At 37.5% G+C, this 22724-nt stretch overlaps 4 protein-coding genes across 8 annotated transcripts; 2 read left to right on the top strand and 2 right to left on the bottom strand.

Annotated features, from left to right (window-relative positions):
• Positions 1 to 2986: 2986 nt before the first annotated feature.
• Positions 2987 to 4400, top strand: LOC126604831 (receptor like protein 22-like). The gene has a single exon (XM_050272147.1). It carries the CDS (start codon positions 3162 to 3164, stop codon positions 3639 to 3641), a length of 480 nt encoding a protein of 159 aa, XP_050128104.1. The 5' UTR covers positions 2987 to 3161; the 3' UTR covers positions 3642 to 4400.
• A 1047-nt stretch (positions 4401 to 5447) lies between these two features.
• LOC126604828 (uncharacterized) lies at positions 5448 to 7600 on the top strand. 2 transcript variants are annotated; one of them, XM_050272143.1, is made up of 6 exons: positions 5448 to 5633; positions 5984 to 6054; positions 6159 to 6217; positions 6337 to 6807; positions 6881 to 6971; positions 7208 to 7600. In XM_050272143.1, the coding sequence occupies exons 1-6, from the start codon at positions 5492 to 5494 to the stop codon at positions 7292 to 7294; spliced, it is 921 nt and encodes a 306-aa protein (XP_050128100.1). In that variant the 5' UTR covers positions 5448 to 5491; the 3' UTR covers positions 7295 to 7600. The 2 variants fall into 2 exon arrangements, with proteins under 2 accessions (XP_050128100.1, XP_050128101.1); XM_050272144.1 differs by having other exon boundaries at positions 5449 to 5633; positions 5977 to 6054.
• A 185-nt stretch (positions 7601 to 7785) lies between these two features.
• On the bottom strand, positions 7786 to 9745 carry LOC126604830 (protein REVERSION-TO-ETHYLENE SENSITIVITY1-like). Of its 2 annotated transcripts, XM_050272146.1 has the most exons (4): positions 9591 to 9714; positions 9103 to 9269; positions 8544 to 8957; positions 7786 to 8381 (listed from the first exon to the last, which is right to left on the bottom strand). In XM_050272146.1, the coding sequence occupies exons 3-4, from the start codon at positions 8829 to 8831 to the stop codon at positions 7959 to 7961; spliced, it is 711 nt and encodes a 236-aa protein (XP_050128103.1). In that variant the 5' UTR covers positions 8832 to 8957; positions 9103 to 9269; positions 9591 to 9714; the 3' UTR covers positions 7786 to 7958. The 2 variants fall into 2 exon arrangements, with proteins under 2 accessions (XP_050128103.1, XP_050128102.1); XM_050272145.1 differs by lacking the exon at positions 9103 to 9269 and having other exon boundaries at positions 9591 to 9745.
• Positions 9746 to 10954: 1209 nt separating this feature from the next.
• Positions 10955 to 17817, bottom strand: LOC126604045 (serine/threonine-protein kinase EDR1-like). Of its 3 annotated transcripts, XM_050271103.1 has the most exons (13): positions 17188 to 17813; positions 16301 to 16741; positions 15993 to 16096; positions 13455 to 14461; positions 13333 to 13373; positions 12992 to 13060; positions 12782 to 12882; positions 12419 to 12497; positions 12234 to 12332; positions 12060 to 12128; positions 11897 to 11946; positions 11638 to 11814; positions 10955 to 11539 (listed from the first exon to the last, which is right to left on the bottom strand). In XM_050271103.1, exons 1-13 carry the CDS (start codon positions 17617 to 17619, stop codon positions 11437 to 11439), a joined length of 2772 nt encoding a protein of 923 aa, XP_050127060.1. In that variant the 5' UTR covers positions 17620 to 17813; the 3' UTR covers positions 10955 to 11436. The 3 variants fall into 3 exon arrangements, 2 of the variants coding, with proteins under 2 accessions (XP_050127060.1, XP_050127059.1); XM_050271102.1 differs by having other exon boundaries at positions 12060 to 12332; positions 17188 to 17815; XR_007616472.1 differs by lacking the exons at positions 10955 to 11539; positions 11638 to 11814; positions 11897 to 11946 and having other exon boundaries at positions 12234 to 12340; positions 17188 to 17817.
• Between the last annotated feature and the right edge of the window lie 4907 nt (positions 17818 to 22724).

Raw genomic sequence — 22724 nt, 5'->3', positions numbered from 1 at the left:
CCACATCTGACTCTCCAGCCTTCCTTCACCACACAGCCACCTGCACGCCACCTTTCTCTGTCGCGATGATCTTTCTCTGGGGAACTCTCCATCCAACACTGAGTTCGAATCTCTGTCATCCCAAATTAGGTAATGAATTTAATTTAGTGTTTTGAAATCTAATTTCTGTCTTCCTTTTGAAATTTAACTTAGGGTTTGGAATTAATTTTGTGTATTATTCCCCCATTTTTTTTCTTCAGTTTTTCTGTATTATTCAGCGGAAGATTCAATTTCCAACTGGGTTCTCGAATTTGTGAGCTTTTTATCAAAAGGTACGTTTTTGTTCGATAAAGTTCATTATTTGAGTATGTGAGTTCGAATTTACGGCATTTGGGAGTTCGAATCATTGTGTATTGCCATTTGGGTATACTGTATGTGGGTGTGAATCTGTATGTGTGAGTTCGAATTTGAGTTCGAATCTGTATGTGGTGTGGCCCTGTGGGTGTGAATCTAAACGGATTGATTTCAGTGCATAAATTTTCAATTTTGTTATCACATTTCTGAACTATCAAAGGTTAACTCAATGGTTGTAAGCACCAAAGGGAAAAATGGTTAAGTGAACATTGTTCGCTCAGTCTTTCCGTCAAACACCTTGGGTTCAATTTCATTTTCTGGCATGCAGAATAACAGACTTAAAGTTTAGATTGAATTGCTCTGATTAGTTAAGCAAAGCACACATATGCCCAATCATCTGCATTTTTTTATTTTTTTAATTGTTATTGCAACCTTTACTAGTTCACATCTAATTGGGTTCTTTTCATTACTAGTTCACATCTAACTGGGTTCCTTTCATTACTAGTTCACATCTAACTGGGTTCTCTTCATTCTTACACGCCTAATTTTTATTTTTAGTTTTTTAAACAATATCTAGGAACTTCTCTTACTTTTAAGTTTAACTGATTGCAGTGCTATGTGGGTATTAGAAAACGAAGACCAGGTTTCTTTGTGATCCTCTGTGTAGCGTGTTGTATGTTTATTTCTAGTCTACACTAGTTCTTGGGAAATTCTGCAGAGAACTATTTGTTTCGTGAGCAATCATCCCTGTAATAACTAGTTTTTAGCAAAATGTGTGCTTACATTTGCTAAATTTTGGACATGATGCACTGATGTTTTGTTTTTTAGCCTTATCAAACATTGTTTTGTTGCAGGCAGAGATAGCCAGACAAGAAGCTAGGGGCCGAAGAGGCCAACAATCTTCATAAACTTTAAGCTTTGCTTTTTTTGCTTTTGGTTTGTAACTTAATTATTTTGAAACTTTGTCTCATAACTAATTTTTTTGCTTTTGGGTTTGTTACTTTATTTATTTTAAGACCTTTGCTTGTAACTAATTTTTTTTCCTTTTGGATTTGTCACTTAATTTATTTTTATTGCATGCATGTGTAGTAGAAATTGAATAGGCATATTAAGGATGCTATTGTGCACAGATTTCAGATTGGCAGATTGCATTCATATTGACAGATTTGTGTAGATTCAAATTTTAGTGTAACAACAAATTGGGCAGATTGGCAGCCTGCCCAAAAGCCCAAATTTTCAATATACAAGGTTGAATTTTAGCCCAAAAGCATAATATGTTAAATTTAGTCCAAAACCCCAAAAGCCTAAAACTATTTCGGGATTCCCGATTTGTCCCGAAATCCGAAAAATATTTTGGGATTCCCGAAAAATTGGTTTGAGATCGGTATTAAAATTGGGATTCCCGAAAATTTTGGTTTGTAAATCAAGACAAGTGTTTTGGTTCGGTATCCCATACCGAACCATCCCTAGTTGAGATGGACCTGCAGCCAACTTGCCGACTAAAGCAGGAATAATGGCATCATTGCAGCCCCATAAGCTGGGAAAAAAAGGATACCAAAACATTAAATATTAACTAGTTGAGTTTGTACGGCAATGGATTCGCAATAAAGTCAAATCTGATGCTTTGTTAACTCCACCACCATATGCTAAAAGCATATGTCGACGTAGGAACTGATCTCCGCCCGCATTAGCATAGTGGAGTCGACGGCACTCTTTTGACCTCAGTTGGAAGAATTACCTGTAGGCTGTAGACCAAGGGGACTGTATTTGAGATTTTGGGGTCTATACGAAATTTATAAAAGAGTTCATTTTTATGATATATTTAATTTTAATTAGGACAATATATTAGTACTAGAAGATAATAACTTAATTCGACAAAAAAATAAAATAATAATAACTTAAATCAAAACAATCTTTAGGACTCACTAATTGTAAGTTTACAAATGTTATTAAATAAGTAAAAAGAATTACAAACATGACATTCACTTAATAATAAAAAACAGTTCAACTTAAGCAACCAAATAAAGAAAAAATAAAAAAACTTCAAAAACTCTAACTTTAAAGTTTCACTTGAATATATAGATTTATTATATAATAAAATTGAAAAGAAAATCATTTTTAATGTGTTGTTATTGGCACACTTAATATCTCATTATGTACTCCAAATTTTTATATTTAGAAAGAAAAAAAATTTACACTTATAAAAGTGCACTATAAGATATTTTTTTTTTTTTTGAACAAATGATATTATCTACACTAAAGGAGTTGGGGAGCAGGCTAAGCCTCACAATGAGCTTGCAATAATGTAGTTCAAATTCGTCTTTGGCGATAATCAAACCTAAGACCTCTCACTTACTAATGGAAAGGAACATCACTAGACCGTAATACTAAGTGGCAAGTGAACTATAAGATTTTAAAGTGCTAATAAAAATATTCTTTTGTAATATATAATATTATTACATATAAATATAAGATACCAAAAATTTTTTGAGGCCCTTCAAATTTGGGAGTATGTGCCATTGCACATTTTGCTCTCCCTCAACGATCCTCTGACATTCGGGACTCCCTTCCGGTAGGTTAAAATCATTGAATCCGGCTTGCATGCATGCAGAACCAACCAAACCCTCAGGAGGAATGAGGACCAGCCTTTACTGTCTAGGAGTAGGAGAGTAAAAGTAGCTTAGAACGCGTGACTATACGTACAGATACAGTTACAGCCAACCAGGCGGCAGAGGGATGAACTCCCCAACTACTTCTTCACCTACTGATATATACACACATTGCTTTTACTAAACATACATGCCTAGCTAATTTCAGATTGATACATCATGCGCGAAGGGATTCACGACTCCAGCAGTCTCTTCGATCTTCAACATCTTCAAAGCCTCAAATTTGCTGATAACAGATATTACGACTCTCAAATTCCATCTGCCATCGGAAAGCCTGCAAATTTGAGGTATCTAAACCTATCCCGTAATGGCTTTTGGGGACAAATACCAATTGGGATTTCGCACTTGATAAAGTTGACGGTTCTTGATCTTTCTGAAAATTACTTAGAACTTAAGAACCCCAATTTAAGCATGCTGGTTCAAAATCTCACCGAGCTTAAAGAGTTATATTTTGATTATGTAAACCTATCAGCAGAAAAGGGTGGTGACTGGTGCAAAGAGATTTCATCTTCACTTCCGCACCTGAGAGCGTTGAGCTTGTACAGCACTTCTCTTGCCAAGCTTACTTCTCTATCCATGATTCGATTGGATTATACTAACCTCCACTCCCCAGTTCCAGCCTTCTTTGCCAATTTTTAAAACTTGACTTCCTTGACTCTCAGTGTATGTGGGTTGTGTGGAACATTTCCCCCCGAGATCTTCCGGATATCTACATTGCAGACTGTCGACTTGTTGGTAAATCAAATGCTTCAAGGTTCCTAACCTGAATTTCCAAAAAAGGGTTCTCTTCGAATTCTGGACCTGAGTATCACAAACTTTTCAGGGGTACTGCCCGACTCTATTGGCAACCTCAAAATGTTGTCCGAAATAGATATTCCAATGTGCCACTACCAATTGGGAAGCTAGAGATCAAATAAGTGGCATTTATGAGGATTACTAAGCTCACACGCCGGCGTTGGATTTTGACGATCTGATATCTCTATGAATGGAAAAGGGGTGCTTCGGATCGGGAGTAATCACTAGTGATAGGGCAAAAATCGGGGGAAAGGACAAAGGAAAGAGCGATGCCCACATTAAATACCACAAGAAAACCGCTCCCCTACCCCTATCTCTAAGGGGCCCGTAATGAGCCGCTACTAAAAATCGAAAAGGTTTACAAGGAGTTACAGTCTATAGTGGACTATTCGTTCTTTTGGAGGCCTTTCGTACTCAAGAGTGAATTATTAAGCGCACTAAAATCTAGTGGATGAGTTCAATATTCATGAAAAGCCGGGTTAGAAATTATTCATGTTATGGAACCAAGACAACCAAATATAAACAAGGGAATTTGCTTGAAAACATCAAGTAATGGGAGATTTATTTGGACTTTGTTATATTTCAATTCTGTTCGCTATCTGTGCCTGATTGGACAGCAATGGAGTTCCCAAAGTTGATGGCAAACCTCACATACTTGTACGATTTACAAATGTCAGAGAACAAGTTCAGTGGTTCCATACTTCCATTAGTTCCACTCATTGGGAAAACCTTGTCAATTTGGCGTTTGTTGACTTGAGTTCCAATCTACTCGATGGAGGCAGTGCGTTGTCTATGTTTTCTCTTCCATTGCTGCAAGCACTAGACCTTTCAAACAACGAATTCTCTAATCAACTCCATGAATTTTCGAATGTCTCTTCTTTGGTGGAGACGCAAGTCAATGACACAGTTTCGCCATAAGCTGCGGCATTGATCGATTCCTCTTGACCTGAAAAGTGTCAAAGATCAGTAGCACCTCAGCAGCATAATTAGATATCCACTACAGTCATCCATCAGTACATTTGAATTCGATTCAATGAACCCTCTTCTAAACTAAAGCAGTAGACTTGGTCTTCTAACTTTAATTAATTGATGGTGTAGTTTAAACTTACTCTGAATCTCTGATGATGTTTTTAGACTGACTAGTTGTCTTGTACTTGCTTCTTAGATGGGAAGTCAAGAAACCGTAAAACTAATTGGTAATACGAGAAGTAATCAGACTCCTTATATGCCCGTGAAAGGGTTCACTTAACTTTCTCAGGACATTTCTTCATATCCTGACAGGAAGCCATTGAAGAAGGAAAATATTCCTTGATTACAGTATCAGCAAGGTAAATGCAACTTCTGGGATTTGCTCAAACAGTCGTCATTGGCAACTAAAAGTTACCTCGAAGAAGCCTCTTCTTTGTGATCCATGGAGATTGCAGCTTCCACTGGCCTGAAAGAGCCCTCAATGTCTTGCCCCTTGTTTCTTCTAGTCATTGTTTTGCACTGGTCTGAATTTTCACTTCACACTTTCTGGTGGCAGATAAAGGTACCATTTTTACCATTATCTCGCCTTGAGAGGCATCTGGCTTTTACTGCTACCGCCTCCAAATCACGCCACGTGCATGATATTCCCCTACCATCCATATTTATTTGGGGTACGCTTTCCCAAAAATCGCATCTTTCATCTTCTTCCTCTTGCAGATACAGGAATGGCGGACAAACCCAGCCGAGCTTTGGTTCTGTACGGAGATGGGTCGGCCCGGTTCGTCGACCCGTCACACACCCATCTCCACTCTCTCGCTTCCAAAGCTTCCTGTGGATTCCTGAGCCTCCCCATTTCTCCTCCCTCAGGTTTTCACTCTCTCTCTCAGTCTCTGCAAATTCTTATCTTTGAACAATAGATACAGTAATTATCATTATTAAGAAATAATCCCATTTGGTTTCTTATTAAAACACTAATTAAATACGTAGATAATCATGAATTCACGGCTTTGCTTTCGTGGGTTTAATCAAGTTTGTTAATTTTTTAAGTGCGTAAGTTTTCTTGGTATTTAGAAGCCTATATATTTTAGCCAAATGGTAAAATTAATTGCCAATACATTGCATTTCAATTTTTTTTACTGATTTCGATTTTCATGTACATATTGGTATGCTTTTTACTGCTTTATCAGCACTGGGATTTACTTGAGTTTAGATTACAGAAAGCGAGGATGAGAGAGTAGTTAGAGAGTTTGCAGTAATGCTGGATGCGTATGAAGCTTACCTTGATACGGTATGATCGACATACTTGACATTCTTACAAAACTGTAACTATAACTGTTTTACAAAATGGTTATCAAACGGATCCTAATTAGTTTTTTGTACTTGGTTTCTCAGAGTTCAGGAATCACTAAAGAAGAAAGAGAGAAGAAATCCTTGATTCCCATATCCGAAAGGTAAAACAACTTTTCGGTTCGTGCTCAGTCAGTTATAATTAGCAATGTTCCAAAAAGTTATTAACTTTTGATAATCCAATTTCAACTGGTTCATAAATTGTGTTTTTGTAATGCTTCAGGTTCATGGGGATGAAAGCTGCTATATTTACAAACAATTCAAGTTTGAAATCTTTTGGTACCAAACTTGGTTTCAGCGTATTCCAAATTGACGGTTTTCTTAAAAACAGTCCAGCAGGCGCTGAACAACCAGTTAATTTCGGGGCATCTGAGTTACTTAAGCTGCTTGGATTTCAAGAAGGGAAGGCAGTGGAGTCGAGCCAATATGATTTGGTCTTTGTTAATGTTGGGGCTGCTGAGGTGGAATATCTCAATGCTTTGGTTGGTGCTATATCGCAAATTGACCAGCCGGGATCTGAGGTCAGTTCCCGCTTGCACTTGTCTGTTGTGTTGAACTATGGGAAGGTCTCAGAAAACGATGTTACCAACTTGTCCGTCTCAATCAGAAAAGATGATGAAAACTCTGATCTTGCGAAGCTCATTCCTCGTCAAAGTTACACCATGAAAGGAGAGAATCCTCGGAAGGATGTTAGGTGAGTGAAAACTTAGTGGTTTCTTGCGCCATTTGAAATAAACTCATAACTCCTGCTATCTTTGTGTGAACAGGGACCATTGCCCAATGTTAATTGCTCAGTGGCAATATGCCGTAACCCGCAAGGATATGGCAGAGACATTTTCCTTTAAAGATTTCAAAGAGGTACGCTGGGGATTATCAGAGACTGGTTTTACAAGATGGCACATGCTGGATTTCTTAACAGATTTGCGGCTAACAAAACTTCCTGAGTTGATCTCTGTTGTACAAGATGGCATTATCGGGTTATAAATCTGACGTCAAGTTCAAAGATTCCGAATTTACCAAACTAGGATACATTCACTAGAATTGCTTAGTGCATTTTTACAAATGAACTCTGAAACTTGTTCTTTTCTATGCAGAATGGTGGAAATCTTGTAATACCGGCAGATAGGTTTCTGCACGAAGTGGCCTTTAAGCTTTGGAAGGCCCCCAAGTATGGAGCATGAGTTGAAGTGCTGAGAAGGCCACAGATTCCCGACGGTGCATAATTTTCCTCCGCATAAGCACGGAAGGTAACCGGAGGGGCAAAGCTCTGGTTGCTCATCTCAAACGTCGTCCTAGTGCTTTTCAAAGCAATTCTCAACTTTGGCCTTGCCTTACCGGACGCTACATGTAATAAGATTAGTCTGTATGTGACTAAAACCTTGCTAATGTTTCGCTCACCCCACAACGGGGGGCAACAACTAATGATCACTGTTATCAACTTGATAGAAATTTTGTTCGCTTTAATGGTAAGTATGAAAATTAGAGAATTTTATTGATTCGAAGCAGCTGAGACACAATTTGATTAAATCTGAGTTTATAGCTCCGTGAAGTTCATCATCTGGCAAATAGACCAGTTATGAACGTTCACTCAGTTGGAGCTATGGATGCAAATGGGTTTCCATGACTCGTTCGGAACCATAACCCGAGCATGTTACAGACTGCACAAAGTCGATAAGCTTTCTAAATCATTCATCTACAGTTGAATAAATTGACTCAGTTTGACATCAGAAGCGTTATTCACAAAAAACATATAACAAAATTGCATCAGGAACTAGAGCCATGCAGAGGAACATTACCACATAACATCCTGCTTACTCCCTCAAATTTTTTGACATTGTGAGGGAACTAGCACTCTAACAAGGTCTTGACACAATAACTGCCCAGTATAAACCACACCAGAAGGAGGAGCGAGAAGGAGAAAAGCACAACAACGAATGGCCATCCAACCATGGCAACACCAATAGCGAGCACCAATACAAAAGGGAGGAACGACCTCAAGACGGATGTGGCGTCAACCCACTGCCCCTTGAGCAGTACTAAGCCTGCCACATTGATCATGTTCCAACTCATTGATCCACCATAGCAGAGCCGATTGAGACTGTTGGCCACAAATGAATGGCAGTTGCAAGTGAATAGGTTGTAGGTTTTGTGTTCAAAGTACCGCGAACTTGACCGCAAGGCATCATCCCACGTTATTGCTGTCCCAAACTCTGAATGCTCATACCCATGCTTGCAAGTGTGGCCACCCAGATTTGGGGCAAAACAACACTGCACGTAACAACCAAAAAGATGATAAGAAATCAAGACGCCTATGTCTAACTGCTTGTTCATCTAACTCGGAAAGGGGCATAAAAATTTGATCTAAACAAGTTTTAAATAAAACTCAACTTCTTAAAGGGACAATTTAAGAACAATGACACGACACATTACCTGTTTTCTATCAATTTGGAGATATCTGGCTACGGGACCAAATGTGAAATCATCAACATTCACAAAATTGGAACCAGAAAAATCTAAAATAGCTCCATCCTCCCTGCAAATGCCAACATGTCCGATGAATGGTGCCAACCAAGAGACTACGGGGAGCGGAGTCCAAACTATACAGCAAGGAAACTTTGCCTTCTTCGGATCAATTTCATCGAGTGGCCACAGCTCATGCTGAATATTCTGCGTAGAGGTCATACGCTCGATGTCATAAGCTTCCTTTAGCTCCATCATAGGAAATCTGAAGTCCTGGCATATACTTTGTTCAATCTTTATCTAAGCATCCCAAATGTCAAAGTTCAAACTACACCTTCAGAATACTGATTGCGTCTCCGAATACAATTACCATATCAGTTCAATCTGCCAGTAAACGAAAACAAAGGCGCCTTTAGAAGAAGAACAGAAAGAGTATCCAATCTAGGATGCACAAACTAAAAATTGGATAGTACTAGGTACAACAGATTCAAAGAGGATGTGGAAATATTAAGAATCTAAATATGCTTACATTGTTAGCTTCAGAGGTTTGATCATCTTTTTTCTTTTCGACAATAATCCGATATTCTATTCCAAACTACTCTAATTTACTAGAAGAGGTGAATTCTAATTTGGGTGCGGGTGGAGGGCGTCAACTGGCCTAACTCACGTCTGCCAATAGTTTTGATCTTCTACTTCCTGGAAATTATTTTGCAGCCAAAAAAGCACTTAAAGATAGCTCAAAAATGAAAGCATCAGCTTCCAAGATTAGAATGCACCTTTAAGCTGGGAAAAAAAAAAAAAAAGCAATACAGTCGTGCTTAATAGCAGGAAATGGGTAGCTTAAAAATTTAATCTTTTTAGACTTCCCCAAGATTATAATTGCAAACAGACAAATACCCAAATGGGTTTCCCATCAATTTATTGAAATATTGAAAGAAAACAAGATCCGAACCACACAAAATGCATCTGGGTCCACAAAGATTGGAGCTTTAAGCAAAGATTTTTATGCCAACAGACCTGCGGAGTATTTCAATAGCTGGGAAGAAACTGAAGTCGGTGCCGGAAAAAGTTGAAGTTCTGAGAGGAAAGCATAAAGATGAATAATGGATGAAAATTTTAATTAATTAAAGTTTTAATTTTTGCTTTATGGACTTTGGTTTTCTTGTTTTGAACCTCTGTGAAAACTCAATGATTCATGCCCCTCGGTGGGCCCCATTCAGCATGCTCATTTAATAAATATCTTTTTTCTACTCTCTTTTCCGTTCCTTGATAGAAACGGTTGAGGTTGGTTTGTTGTAAGAGAAAGTTTGCAACCGACTTCCTCATCAATCTTACCCGCCAAAAGTAGTTATAAGGGATGTTGTGACTTGTGATTCGTAGGTCTTATGAAGCTTTAGCTGAAGAAGTTTTAGAGAGACGAATTAGTATATATGGATCGATGATTTTTCACTCGTATCATTGTTTTTTTACAAGTGTAAGATTTTTCATCTTTCTATTTACCTATCTCAGTAAATAATTTGTGTTAATTTTATCTTTTCTCTTCCATCAAAAGTAAAGTGTGAATACTTTTACCTATTTATAACATATTGAAGTTTATAAAGTTATTACACCAACTTTTACGTCTAAAGTTAATTTTATTTGTTCATCATTTTTTTCCTTATAAAAAATAAGAAGTTATCGTATATGTAAAATGGTATATGATATTGTATAACGACACAATCCGAGCCCCAACTTTGATTAACTTTTGGAAGACAATGTATGGCGCTTCACTTTTTCATGATGCAGCAATTCAAACACCACCACCACAGCCACCGTCATCGACCGTGCGGTATTGACTATTGAGATTTGAGAGCATTGAGGCAAGCATGCAGGGCAATGCTTATTGGAAGGATTGCAAGTTTGTAAGCATCGACATTGACGTAGGCACCGACAATAGAGACTACAGATGAGAAGACGAACTTTTTAATTTAAAGTTAAACCCATTCCCGTGAGAGTGAGAGGTAACTAGTTGAGGGTTTTGGCATTCTTGGGTGCCGACGACTAGACCATATGGCCGTCTCACCGTGCAAATACCCTACTTTGTGGTTCCAACTTCTATCCCGGTCCAAGCCCATGTGGTGCCCATATACGGGCTCATCAGAGGCCAATGAGATGGTCATGGACTAACCGGACTGCTTTTGTTGAAAATATTTATGAGACATTTTTGTGTGTGTCGAAGATTTGCAATTTATATCATTACTATGTACATATGTCAAGGGGATTATATTCTACATGCTTGCATAGACAGTACATATGTACAGAAATAGCACTATCTCAGTAACAAATTGACGTCGAAATGTAGCGTAGACTCGTAAATAAGCAAGTAAATGCACAATCGCAAATAAGCAAGAAAATCTTTCTTTTTTTTTTCCTCCAAATGTATTTACTCTTTTTGATTTTCACAACAGCATCTGCAGAGATCATATGTTTACAATTTCTCAAATGAGATCTCCACACCAACACAATTAAGACTTATTAGTCTTTTTCTTCCCCTTTTTTCCTACCTTTTTTTTTTTTTTTCCTACAATTTTTTCTTACATGCAGATTGATTGATACAACCTACTAACTACTTCTGCTAGAGACTGATCGAACATCTTCAACGGAAATGGGAACCTCCCGACTGCCCCTTATGCAGTATAAATTCAAGGAGGATTTCCCACTCTGTTCGGTATACAGGTTGTGCTGAGCTCACACTTTGACTGAGCCAACACTTCCGAATCCAGCATCGAGAAAAACTTACGCTGCTACTGCCCCTGACTCTTCGAGACAAGGAACAACTTCCGATTATTAACACGGTGGTCAACTTTTTCTTTTGTTTTTTGGGTTATTCAGTCATTTGATTTGTAGAGTTTGTTCTTCCAACAAAACGTTGAAGGCGTCGGAGGCGAACCATGAGTTGCGAGAAAGATGGCCGTAAGTTTGGCTCTCTGCAAAATAAACAAACCAGTAGTAATTAAAAGGACTCAAAGTTGTAGAACTAGCCAAACCCAGTTATAGTATAAAACAATGGGAGTCCATAACTCACGTTTGCCAACAATCACGTATTATCTCGGCAACCACTGGATCGATTTCCTCTGGAATTTCAAGACGCCTGTTTTGGAATCCAACGGCTCCAACAACCTGCATTGGGTTCAATCCTTTCCATGGGACGCAGCAAGTAACCAGTTCCCATAAGATAACACCGAAGCTGTACACATCACACCTGAAAACAGGCAACATGCAAAGCTTATGAAAACCTCCAGAGTGTATAATTTTCAAAATACATCTACCTTTCAGCAACTTACTTCTCATTAGCCGGTTCATTCCTTAAAACTTCCGGAGCCATCCATTCGGGCTGCAATCAAATAGTATACAATGAGTACATAAAGCAAACGGGTACTTAGACTCTATGATGATACGAGAGGGTAATCAGATATTATATGAACATTCACGTTTAACGAATATTACCGTTCCAGCAGTAGACTTGGAAGACAGAAAAGTATGGTGCTTCGTGCGTGACAACCCAAAGTCACAAACCTGCATAATATAAACAACATATTTGAGAAAATGGAAATCAATTTTTTTAAACACAAAAGCATTATCAATGAATAACTTAAAATGTAAGTTTTGGTTTGAGTTGACCTTCACATTCCAATTCTTATCAACAAGGAGGTTTGGAGACTTTAGGTCTCGATGCACAACAGTAGGATTGCTAGTATGCAGGTAATTCATTCCCTTGGCCTGAATAACTTCACGGAGCTCTGATTAAGAATCAAAAGGAAACCAGAAAGGAAAAACTACAAAATAAGAAACAAAAATGTTTTTACCACATCAAGAGCCATTCGCATTCGCCTCCTTTCATCAAGTTGAGAATTGGGACGATGCAGCAATCTATATAAACTCCCCCTGTATACCAAGTGAATGTTTAAGTAACAAGACGAGAATGAGATGAAACAGATAATGGAACAGGATTGTAGAATGTAGATGTCTAGTTTGTTGGAAACATTGTCCTAGCTCTATAAACGAATTTGTTGTTTGAAAGGCCTATTTGTTGCCAAGTTAGGTTTACATCATCATACACATAATGTATTTTTTACTTCGTATGATGTTAAATTACATCGTGTTCATCATTCAACTTTCAGAATTATATAAAATTTGATAAATAAATAAAAAGTGCTAGGGAAATTAACCTGGGAAGAAACTCTGTCAGGATAGAGAAATGTGGAGGGCGAGTAACTGCCCCCATGAAAAGGACAACATTGGGATGTCTGAGTCTCAACATAATTTCTACCTGCATGAACAAACACCAAGAATCAATTAATAAAAAAACCAATGAATTTGAACTTTAGGCTCATAATACATCCATAAAATCACATACAAAGTTTAGAATTGGAGCTTACTTCACATTTAAACTGAACTAATGCATCACCAGAAAAATCTTGATCTAAAAACTTTTTCACAGCTACTTCCTGTCATGCAAAAAGTCAACACAGACCAATAAACAATTTGTAAATAATAGAACCCGATAGCAGCCATATTCCAGAATTATAATAATAACAAGTCTCATGCTATGAACAACCAACATATTAAGCATTAACGTTCAGAAAAGTATCACAGTTCAGAGTACAGACATCTCAACGATTATTGACAAAATATTGATGTTTCAGAGAAATCATACAAACACTTTGAGAGCTAGAGATACAAAGAAAATATGGGAAAGTATAAGATGAACAATACTTACAGTGCCATTCCAATCTGCACGATATACCTCCCCATAGGAACCTACAAAACCAGAAATTATATTGAACCTGTTTTTACAAAATATTCCAAATTTAAGCAACAAAATTCTAAACCTGTGCTTACCAATGCCAATGCGTTCACCAATCTGAAGATCCTCCCATAGAATTTCCCACTCTGCAACTTCCCCCAGTGCAGGATACCTCTCGTAGTGACTATCACAACTAGTACACAGGCCACTATTGCATCTGTCCATTGGTTTACTCGCTGATTCTTTATACTCGTTAAAAGCTTCGGAGTTCATTGGGGGACTATCAAGAACAGGATTACAAATCTGGGTTGTTTCACTAGTTCCACCAGACACGATTACAAATCCCTCCTCAACAGTATCTAAGAGAAGAGAAAACTTGTTTGTCTCTGATTCATTTCGTTGCTCAGCTAAATCCAAGGAAGATTGTTTCAGCAAGTTATCAAGATTGGCATAGCTCACTTCAGCAGCAGTTTGAGTGGACTGCTCATTGCCTGATAATAATTGGACCAAATAATTATGAATCCCATCATCTACAAGTTTCCCATCTGCATTCATTTGACCAAGCAACTTGTCTTCATGCAGATATTGAGGATTCATATCTGAAAATAAATCTGCAGGAGGGGATGCACCACTTTCCAACAAGACAGCATGTAGTTTTTGTGCAAACTCTGGGTTCTTTGCTGCACTGATGACATACTTTGATACATTTTTCACTCTCCTTTTCTGCGCAGATGTGGCTTTTTCAGTTGTACCCGATGAACTTTCACATGATTTACGAAGTGATCTAAGGGCAGTCCCCATATCACTGCTAGAACTCTCCATTTGGTTTTCATCAACAATGATTCTTCTATCATCTTTTGTTTGACTGCCTGCATACAATGCTTCTTCTGACCGTGAGCTGCCAGTTCTAGAAACTATGTCAAGATCAGAAGGAACTGCTAACATTCCACTGCCCTCAGCTTGAGCCAAACACACATCTTTGGGCATTTCGGTGGCATCTTGAAAGCTCCTTATGGCAAAGAAAGAATTCGGGAGCTGACTAGTAGGCACCTCGGCAGGAATGAGTGTTCCAGGTGCACCCATCAAATCAATAATATACTCACTGCAGCAAGTAAAAAACCCATTAATCATCATAAATCCAGGACATCTTACAGCCTGCACTAATTCACCTTAGCAAGATGAAAAATGTGCATGGGATTGTAGGAGCAAAGCAGCAAACAAGAGCATGCACCTCTAATCTAACATCCATTACTTAAACATGATAGTAAATTTAAATCCAACAGCTTAAAAGTAGAGGTACATCTGAAATGAAAAGAACTGCAGAGATATCGCAATGACATAAGAATTTACCTTTTCAACGGGGACAAAAAAAAAAAACATAATTACTCTTAATCCAAGACTCCAAGAAACTTCATTAAGCAACATGTCTTGCAGAAATAACATCAGCGGTTTCAAGAGCTGTTCAAAAATCAGAGAAAAATTGGTGTATGTTGAACTACATTTGTCCTACTATAATTGGGTTCCTGTGTCTTAAAGGAACAACCAAGCACCTACAGTTTGTGGACAAACACATTGGGCGTTGGGCAGCCCCAGAAAAACCATTGAATGTTCAGACACAAGGACACTGCTAACACGTGTTTGACTATGATTTTCATGTTTGATTCACATGCCAAGCAAGTCACATAAAAAAAACAACCTAGATACTAGTAAATAGGTCTGGGCCTCTTGGTGTTAATAAATTTTGAACGATAAAAGAATATCTCCTACAATATTGGACACGGGTAATCTGCATATTAAGCATCCAGATTTCCATTATCAGAATAAGAGCTGTGCTAAACAAATCATAATAGCTATAGATTGAGCTTGCAGCTCTCACCTTTGGTACTCCCCTTACCCATGGCACCCCCCACCACACCTGATAATCTGAACCCCTCTCATAAACACCCCCGGGGACTTCACCATTGTTATTTACAATCCCACTTGACCAAGCATGACATTATGTAAAACTAACAATTCAGTGACAAGCATAAGGCACATAAAATGTCATCTAAAAGGGACTACATCAATACAGTTCCTACTCAATACAGTTGTGGTGGAAATTGTTTCAGGAAGTTAGAGCTAGTTGGGTCATGCCAAATGGTTGTTTTGAGCTTCTAAGCACCAAGTTTGAGGCTTTAGGAAAGGGGGGGAAAGCTAAAGCTTTGTGGGGCTGTTTGGTGTTGCAGTTTTTTGGAACATTTGGTTGGAACGTAATAGAAGAGTTTTTGAGGATTATAATGGAGTGGGGGTAGCAGAACTATGGGGTAGAATAAGATACTGGGCATCAGTTTTGAATGAGTTTAGGGGTTATTCTCTTTCTCATATAGTGTGGGATATGTTAGCAGCCGTAAAATGTTTTGGTTGAGGTTATGTACTTGTAAATAGATCTTCTTGAGAGGTCTTAGCTAGTTTTGCTGGATGGTGGATTTCTTATCCACTATTTTGTAATTCATGTTATTATTTTAATTAAGTGTTATCGTTTCTTCTCAAAAAAAAAAAAAAAAAAAAAAGGGACTACATCACAAAATTTACATGCACCAAAGTTATCAGAAAATTATGCAAAAAAAAAGAAACTTTGAGCTGGAGGCCACTACCTTCCACTATCAATTTTAATCAAATTTACAGCTCCATCATCAGTACCAGTGTAGTAGCTACCTTTGACCAGCATACATGGAAGGTTTATCTTATCAGCCAGTACCTAGAACCAGAAATACGAAACATTAGCCACAGAAAAATTCCCAAAAGGACAACAAAACTTCACAAAAATTTTCCATAATGTCATCAACTTTTTGCCAAAAGAAAAAAAAAAGGATGAGAGTCAGATTTTGGGAAAAACCAGTGAAGATGCTAGTAAGTTACATGGTGCACAATGAAAAAATTAAGTTAAGAAAACCATCACAACCTTAAAGAGCAGGGCCCTGTGGCGTGAAAGTCCAACATCAATAAGTCCAAGGGGAAGAATGATAGTTTTCATCGAACTCCGTAACTCATACCTCCTCACTTTCCACCTTCTCAAAATTTCATCAGCATCGGCAACTGGACCACCCATTCTATCAACAACAATGTCAGCAATTTTCTGAATCAAACCACTTAAAAGGACACCATGTTGAGAAATCCGTGACTCTAAAAAGACAGCAGATGCTCTTTTCTCAAGTTGTTGCAGATCAGGATCAACCAAACGGTTCACTAATATAACGTCATAATCAACATTCTCCGAGACAGATACAGCTTTAAGATCCTCCAACAATGGCATCTTCCCTTGTCTAAGCAAATTTGTGGTCATTCCATACACGTCATAAAATCCGTCGACCACCTTTTCATTATAATCTACAACATTCTGGCTCTGCGAGTTATAGATATACAATTAGTTAAAAACCTTAAAATCATTACAATTGACAATACTAAACAACAATATGCAACATAAAGTAATTTCGATATGAACCCAACTGTTATCCTTTAACCGAATGCACCAATCTTACGGACATTATTAGGTACCGAAGCTACCAAGAAGCGCCCACCTAACATGACTAGCGTGAATGATTCAACACGAAATTGTTATGAAAATGTCACCATAAGGAATACAAAGCATTCCATAATTCAAGCAATCAAACACTAGTACCATCTCACCTAGTTAGAAAATGATCCCAAAAGAAAATGACAAACCATAGCAGCATAGAAATTAAGATCCTAAGTTCACAGAAAACCTAATCCACTCCAATTCGCACAGACTGAGTCGTTAAAAACGAGAAAATTAAGAACCCTAGAAAAATTTCTGTGAGAAAAACGTACCCAGTAGCGAAGCGAGAGCATCTCGAAGGGAGCTTGAGTGTCGGTGACACTAGACGCCGAGCAGCCGAGGCTAATCCGCTTGGCGGCGTCGATCTGAGCCGTCTCGGGGTCGTCGCGCGAATCGGGATCGGAAACGCTGATCGCTAGGGCCAACTGGACCTGAAACTCCTCCTCCAAGAAATTGAAATCCACGCCCACGCCCCCGCCGCTACCGCTACCACCACTCTCCCCACCAGCCGTCGGATCACTCACCGATTCAACAGCGGTGATTCTCCCCATTGTAGAGGAGCCCGTGGACGACGCCGGAGAAGAAGCGGGCAGATTCAGATTCGCGCTCGGACTCGTCAAGGGTCGGGCCTCCGCCAATCTCTGGTGCTCATTGAGTCCGCCGCCGATGTGAAGCTTTCTTAGTAGGTGCTTCATCTTCGACATAGATCATCAATGGAAATTACGAAATCCTCCTCTCTCTCTCTCTCTCAGAGTCTCTGTCTTTCTCCTCCCTGTCGACTGGATTAAGCTGCGCCCACTAGAAAACAAAGCAGATTCGCTTAACCTGCGCACCCTTCTTCGCCAAGCTACCACCGCTTAGAGAGAGAATTAAAAATTAACCGCATTCCCTCCAACACGCCTAATAAAAACCCCATGAGGCCAATTCAACCATTTTTCAACCATTTTTATTTTTTTTTTGGTACTATTTTTTTGTTTTTTATATTTTCCTCATCCCCAACTCAAGTGCAAGAACTCTTCACTCGATCCTGACCGTTGATTTCACCCGATCATGACCGTTGATTGTGTGCGATGAGATTTTGATGTTGAGATGTTGGATACCAACGGTTGGGATTGTGATGATGATAATGGTGTGTTTATGGCTCTTTGTGACTAAAATGGCATTGCTGAGTGGACTCCACTCCATCTTATATACATTGTTCAATTAGTGATAAGATAGTAAGAAGGTAAACATCTTTCCTTTTGAGTTGATTGTGTCTTTATGATTCATATATTGTGCGTTTTATGATTTGACAGACGTAATAGATGCGTACTGAGAATATGACGATTGTAAAATGTTTGTTTAAAATGGAAGTGTAAAACAAAACATAGAAAGAAGTGAAGTGAGACTCACCGCTATCATTTTTCATATCGTGTAGATTTTTATATTTATGGTTTATATATAGTAAAATTTAAAACTTGATAGCCGTAACGCTTATATATTGAGAATACAACCATTCTATGTTATTTTTTTATATTCTTTTTGAACAAACTATATTATTTACCCAAAAGGGTAGTGGGGTGAGATAAACCTCACAATAAGCTAGTAATAATGTGGTTTAAAATTCGTCGTAAAGCCTACCTAGCGGTATTAGTATTTTATCATTTCTTATCGTGTCTTAATTAATGGTTAATTATTAATTTAATTTTTGTTTAGAGGGCCCTACTCTCTCTCTCTCTCTCTCTCTCTCTTCTCTCTCTCTCTCTCTTTCTAATGTAAAAATTTGAAATAAAGTCTTGGAATAAGAAGTTTTGTTCCCTTTTATGGATGGGCTGGCGATTCAAATTTGGAACCCAATCGTCAATTCGCCGTACGCCAAGGCTCGTGTATAAACTCGGTGTCTATTCCAAAGTTATGGTCAATAATCATATTCTCTTTTTTTTTTCCCTTTTTTTTTCCAAATATTTTTTTTTTTTACTTGATCATCCAGTTTCTTTACCTAGTGACCAAGTAATGCATGGTCATCCACCCTTAAATTTGGATGTGCGTTTAGCGTTTTAATCTCAACATTTAATATCAAATTCAAAGGTCAATAACTATGAATCATTGGTTTCCAAGTAACTAAGAGATCAAGATTCATCCAATTATATTGTTTTTAGTTATCATTTTGTTCCGAATATGATTTTTTGGACCAATTAGGAAACCCTTGCAGACTAGGATTTGGAAACCCTTGCCGCTTTTATTGATTATGTAAAATGAGTAACTTATAGTCTTGGAGGAGAGAAATGAACAGAGCTTTTACCTTAAGGACATTGTTGTGAAGATCGGCTTTTTGATGAGTTGGATATCCAACGGTTAGAATTGTGGTGATGATGGTGGTGTTTTATGGCTCTTTGTGACCAAAATGGCATTGCCTTGTGCAAGTGGACTTCACTTCACTCCATGTTGTATAGATTCTTCAATTAGTGATAAGAATAAGATAGTAAGAAGATAAACATCTTTCCCTTTGAGTTAATTGTATATTTATGTTTAGGTATTGTGCACTTCATAATATGTGAGACGTAATACATGCGTAGAATACGACGAATGTAAAGTGTTTGTTCGAAATGAAAGTGTAAAACAATACATAGAAAGAAGTGAAGTGGGACTCACAGCTATCATTTTTTCTGTTGTGCAGTTTTTGTATTTTTTATTTGCATATTGTAATATTCAAAACTTGATAGTCGTAACGCATGCATACTGATTAAAGTTATAAGATGAACTTTAGCGTTTACCCAAGTTTAATAATATCTCTCACATTTTAAAGGAGATATTTTATATTGTAACTCTCACTCTGCTTATGTAATTAGTGACCTCATTGGGATCCTGTAATTTGATTTTTTTTTTTTTTATGCACGCAAGCTCTCACCGTAGTGCCACACTGCCACTGCCTAGTGGTAATAGTATTTTATATATCTATTTGCAATTATTACTTAATTATGGTTAATTATTAATTTAATTTTTGTTTAGGGGGCCCTACTCTCTCTCCCTCTACTCTCTAAGGCCATCTCCAACCGAAGGCTGGCCAGATGGCTCGTTTGAGCCCTCTAGCCCTCCAAGATTCCCCAAGATATTAATATTTTAATGAACAGTACAGGGCCATATTTGCCTCCGTCTCCAACCGAAGGCCAGAGGGCCAAAGGGCTCGTTTTAGCCCTGTCACAAAAAACCGTCTCCAACCGAGGGTCAAAGGGCCATAGGGCCAAACATAATTTATTATTTAAAAACTATAATTTAATGTTGTATAAATGGCCTAGGAAGTTATACGAAAAAAATAGAATTGAAAAAAAATATGAAACAAATTTTGTGAAATAAAAGTTATAGGAAAAAAAATATGAAACAAAATTTGATTCATATGAAAAGGAAAAAAAAAGGGAAAAAAAGAAGTTTACATTCATTAAAAAAAATTAAAAAAAAAGTTTAAATTCATTAAAAAAAAAAAAAAAAAAGAGGCCTAATAATACAACGGCTCCTAGCCGTTATATTAAAAAACATTTCAAACTATTAGTGTCGGTTATAAGTTTAGATTCATTAAAAAAAATTAAAAAAAAAGTTTAAATTCATTAAAAAAAAAAAAAAAAAGAGGCCTAATAATACAACGGCTACTAGCCGTTATATTAAAAAACATTTCAAACTATTAGTGTCGGTTATAACCGACACTAATAGTAGAACTATTTAAAAAAAAAAAGAAGATCTTTAATGCTGTCGGCTATAACCGACAACAATAGGAAATCATTAAAAAAAAAAATAGCCAGCCAGCCCTCCAGCCCTCTCCGATCCAGTGGGGCCCTCTCAGATTCCAGAGCCCTCTGGCTTAGCCCTCGGTTGGAGACGGTTTTAGGGCTATTTTCGGCCCTCTGGCCCTCTGAACCCTTCGGTTGGAGATGGCCTAATTCGAAAATTCGAAAAAAAGTCTTTAAATAAAACTGGTTTTGTTCCATTTTTGTGTATGGACTTGTCCCAATTTGGAACCCAATCGTCAATGGGCCATACGCCAAGACTCGTGTATAAACGCGGAGTAAATTCCAAAGTTATGGTCTGTAATCAATATTATCTTTTTATTTTTCGTTTTCTTCCATATATTATGATTTTTTTGGACTACGTACATCATGTAAACTAAACTATGGTGCACTCTGAAGAAGAAGTGTTTTGACACGGGTAATATTAGGAAGATCAAAATTTTAAACTAAAATTACAAATCAAATAATGTGTCACCAATAGAAAATAAGCACGTTAATCAGCGATAACAATCTAAACATCAACAATCATATCATTTGTTTACAAATTTGATTTAAAAATTTGGATAACGTTATCCTTAATTTTTAACACAGACACACAAATGATTATCCCATCACATATGCTCAAACTCAAAGCACCAAGCTGAAGACGTAAGCGGTGGTTGCCTCTTGTTCCTCAACCGCTTCTGGTTGAAGGTGCAGTGCAAATGAGGTTGCGGTCACCACGCACATTGTCAACACGTTCAGATACAGTATAGTCTAAGAAACTCAATCGTCACTAAAAGTAATCAGACAAGTACCTCAAACTCCTCCACAAAATTGAATTCTACGCCCACTAGAAAACCTAGCTAAGATATAAACTCTCCCACTAGTGAGAGTTCATAGTCTCATCCAGATTTTTTACCTAGTGACCAAGAAATGCATGATCATTCATTTTTGAATTTGGATGCGTTTTTAGTGTTTTAACCTCAACCTTATCAAATCTAAAAGTGATTGATTATGAATCATTTGTCTACTAAACTAAGAGATCAAGACTCATATAAATAATAATATTGTTTTTTGTTTATCATTTTATTCAAATATTATGATGTTTTTGAACCAACGTGGAAACCCTTAAACCATCTCCAAACCTAAAACCCAAATGGAGGGCAAATACCGGCCAAATTTTAGGCCACAAAGCAAAATGGGCCCCACCAACTGAGACTGAAACCAGGGCTGTGAAGCCCACTGCCCACACCCTACTCGCCTGTGCGCTGCACGCGCTAGGCTTTCTCAAAAATTTGTACCAACCCACGTGGGGTTGTTCCCCCACTGGCAAACCATCAAGTAGCCGTTGGGCTACTTTTCTTCATCCAACGGTCCAGGTTCAAATTAAATTTTTTTAGTTTTATATTTATATATTTATTGAATCCAATGGCTTAGATCAGTATAATCAAATCTAACGGTAAAAAAAAAAAATCTAAGTTTATGTGGTTTATTAAATGTCGTTTGTATTAAGTTTATGTGGTTTATCATGATTTTCATGTATTGATTTAGTGATTTTTCAAAAAGTATCAGAATTTAAATATTTTTAGGTTAAAATGTTCATATAATTAATTTAGGATACATAATTTTTTTTAAAGTTAATTTAAAAAAAAATAGCCTAATTCATTCTTTGATAATTTCAGACTAAAATTTTAGGCTAGAAGGGTTGGAGCAGGAAAGCTGTTTCTGGGCTAAATATTTTTAGGTTTTAGGTCACCATTGGAGATGATCTTACAGACTTGGATTTGGAAACGGGTAATTTTATTTAAACCCATACAACCTCTTTTTACACCCAACTTAAAATGTTGAATGTTAATTGTCTATTTTACCCTATTACACAATTACTATTAAGTACAAAATGAAATTAATAATAAAACTTAAATTTATCAATAAACCCAAACATTATAATTAAACCCTACTAGCTAAAACCCTAGAAAACTGAAGAAGATGAAGCCAGTGTCTCTTTTCTTCCCCAGTGCTTGCACGTTTTGTAGAAGATAGAAGAAAAGAAGAAGAACCCAGGTACCAAA

The sequence above is a fragment of the Malus sylvestris genome, chromosome 15, assembly GCF_916048215.2.
Source record: "Malus sylvestris chromosome 15, drMalSylv7.2, whole genome shotgun sequence".
Taxonomy (NCBI): Eukaryota; Viridiplantae; Streptophyta; class Magnoliopsida; order Rosales; family Rosaceae; genus Malus; species Malus sylvestris.
The sequence above is the reverse complement of the archived record's forward strand: the minus strand, read 5'-3'. Positions and strand labels throughout refer to the sequence as shown.

Excerpts from the sequence above, each read along its gene's own strand:
- LOC126604831 (XM_050272147.1), top strand. The coding sequence starts at position 3,162 with ATGCGCGAAGGGATTCACGACTCCAGCAGTCTCTTCGATCTTCAACAT.
- LOC126604828 (XM_050272143.1), top strand. The coding sequence starts at position 5,492 with ATGGCGGACAAACCCAGCCGAGCTTTGGTTCTGTACGGAGATGGGTCG. Across the intron at positions 6,808-6,880 it reads AATCCTCGGAAGGATGTTAG|GGACCATTGCCCAATGTTAA; the intron begins GTGAGTGAAAAC and ends TTGTGTGAACAG. Across the intron at positions 6,972-7,207 it reads CCTTTAAAGATTTCAAAGAG|AATGGTGGAAATCTTGTAAT; the intron begins GTACGCTGGGGA and ends TTTTCTATGCAG.
- LOC126604830 (XM_050272145.1), bottom strand. The coding sequence starts at position 8,831 with ATGATGGAGCTAAAGGAAGCTTATGACATCGAGCGTATGACCTCTACG. Across the intron at positions 8,382-8,543 it reads TCCAAATTGATAGAAAACAG|TGTTGTTTTGCCCCAAATCT; the intron begins GTAATGTGTCGT and ends TGTTACGTGCAG.
- LOC126604045 (XM_050271102.1), bottom strand. The coding sequence starts at position 17,619 with ATGTCGAAGATGAAGCACCTACTAAGAAAGCTTCACATCGGCGGCGGA. Across the intron at positions 16,742-17,187 it reads TGCTCTCGCTTCGCTACTGG|AGCCAGAATGTTGTAGATTA; the intron begins GTACGTTTTTCT and ends TATAACTCGCAG. Across the intron at positions 12,883-12,991 it reads TAGTTCAGTTTAAATGTGAA|GTAGAAATTATGTTGAGACT; the intron begins GTAAGCTCCAAT and ends TTGTTCATGCAG.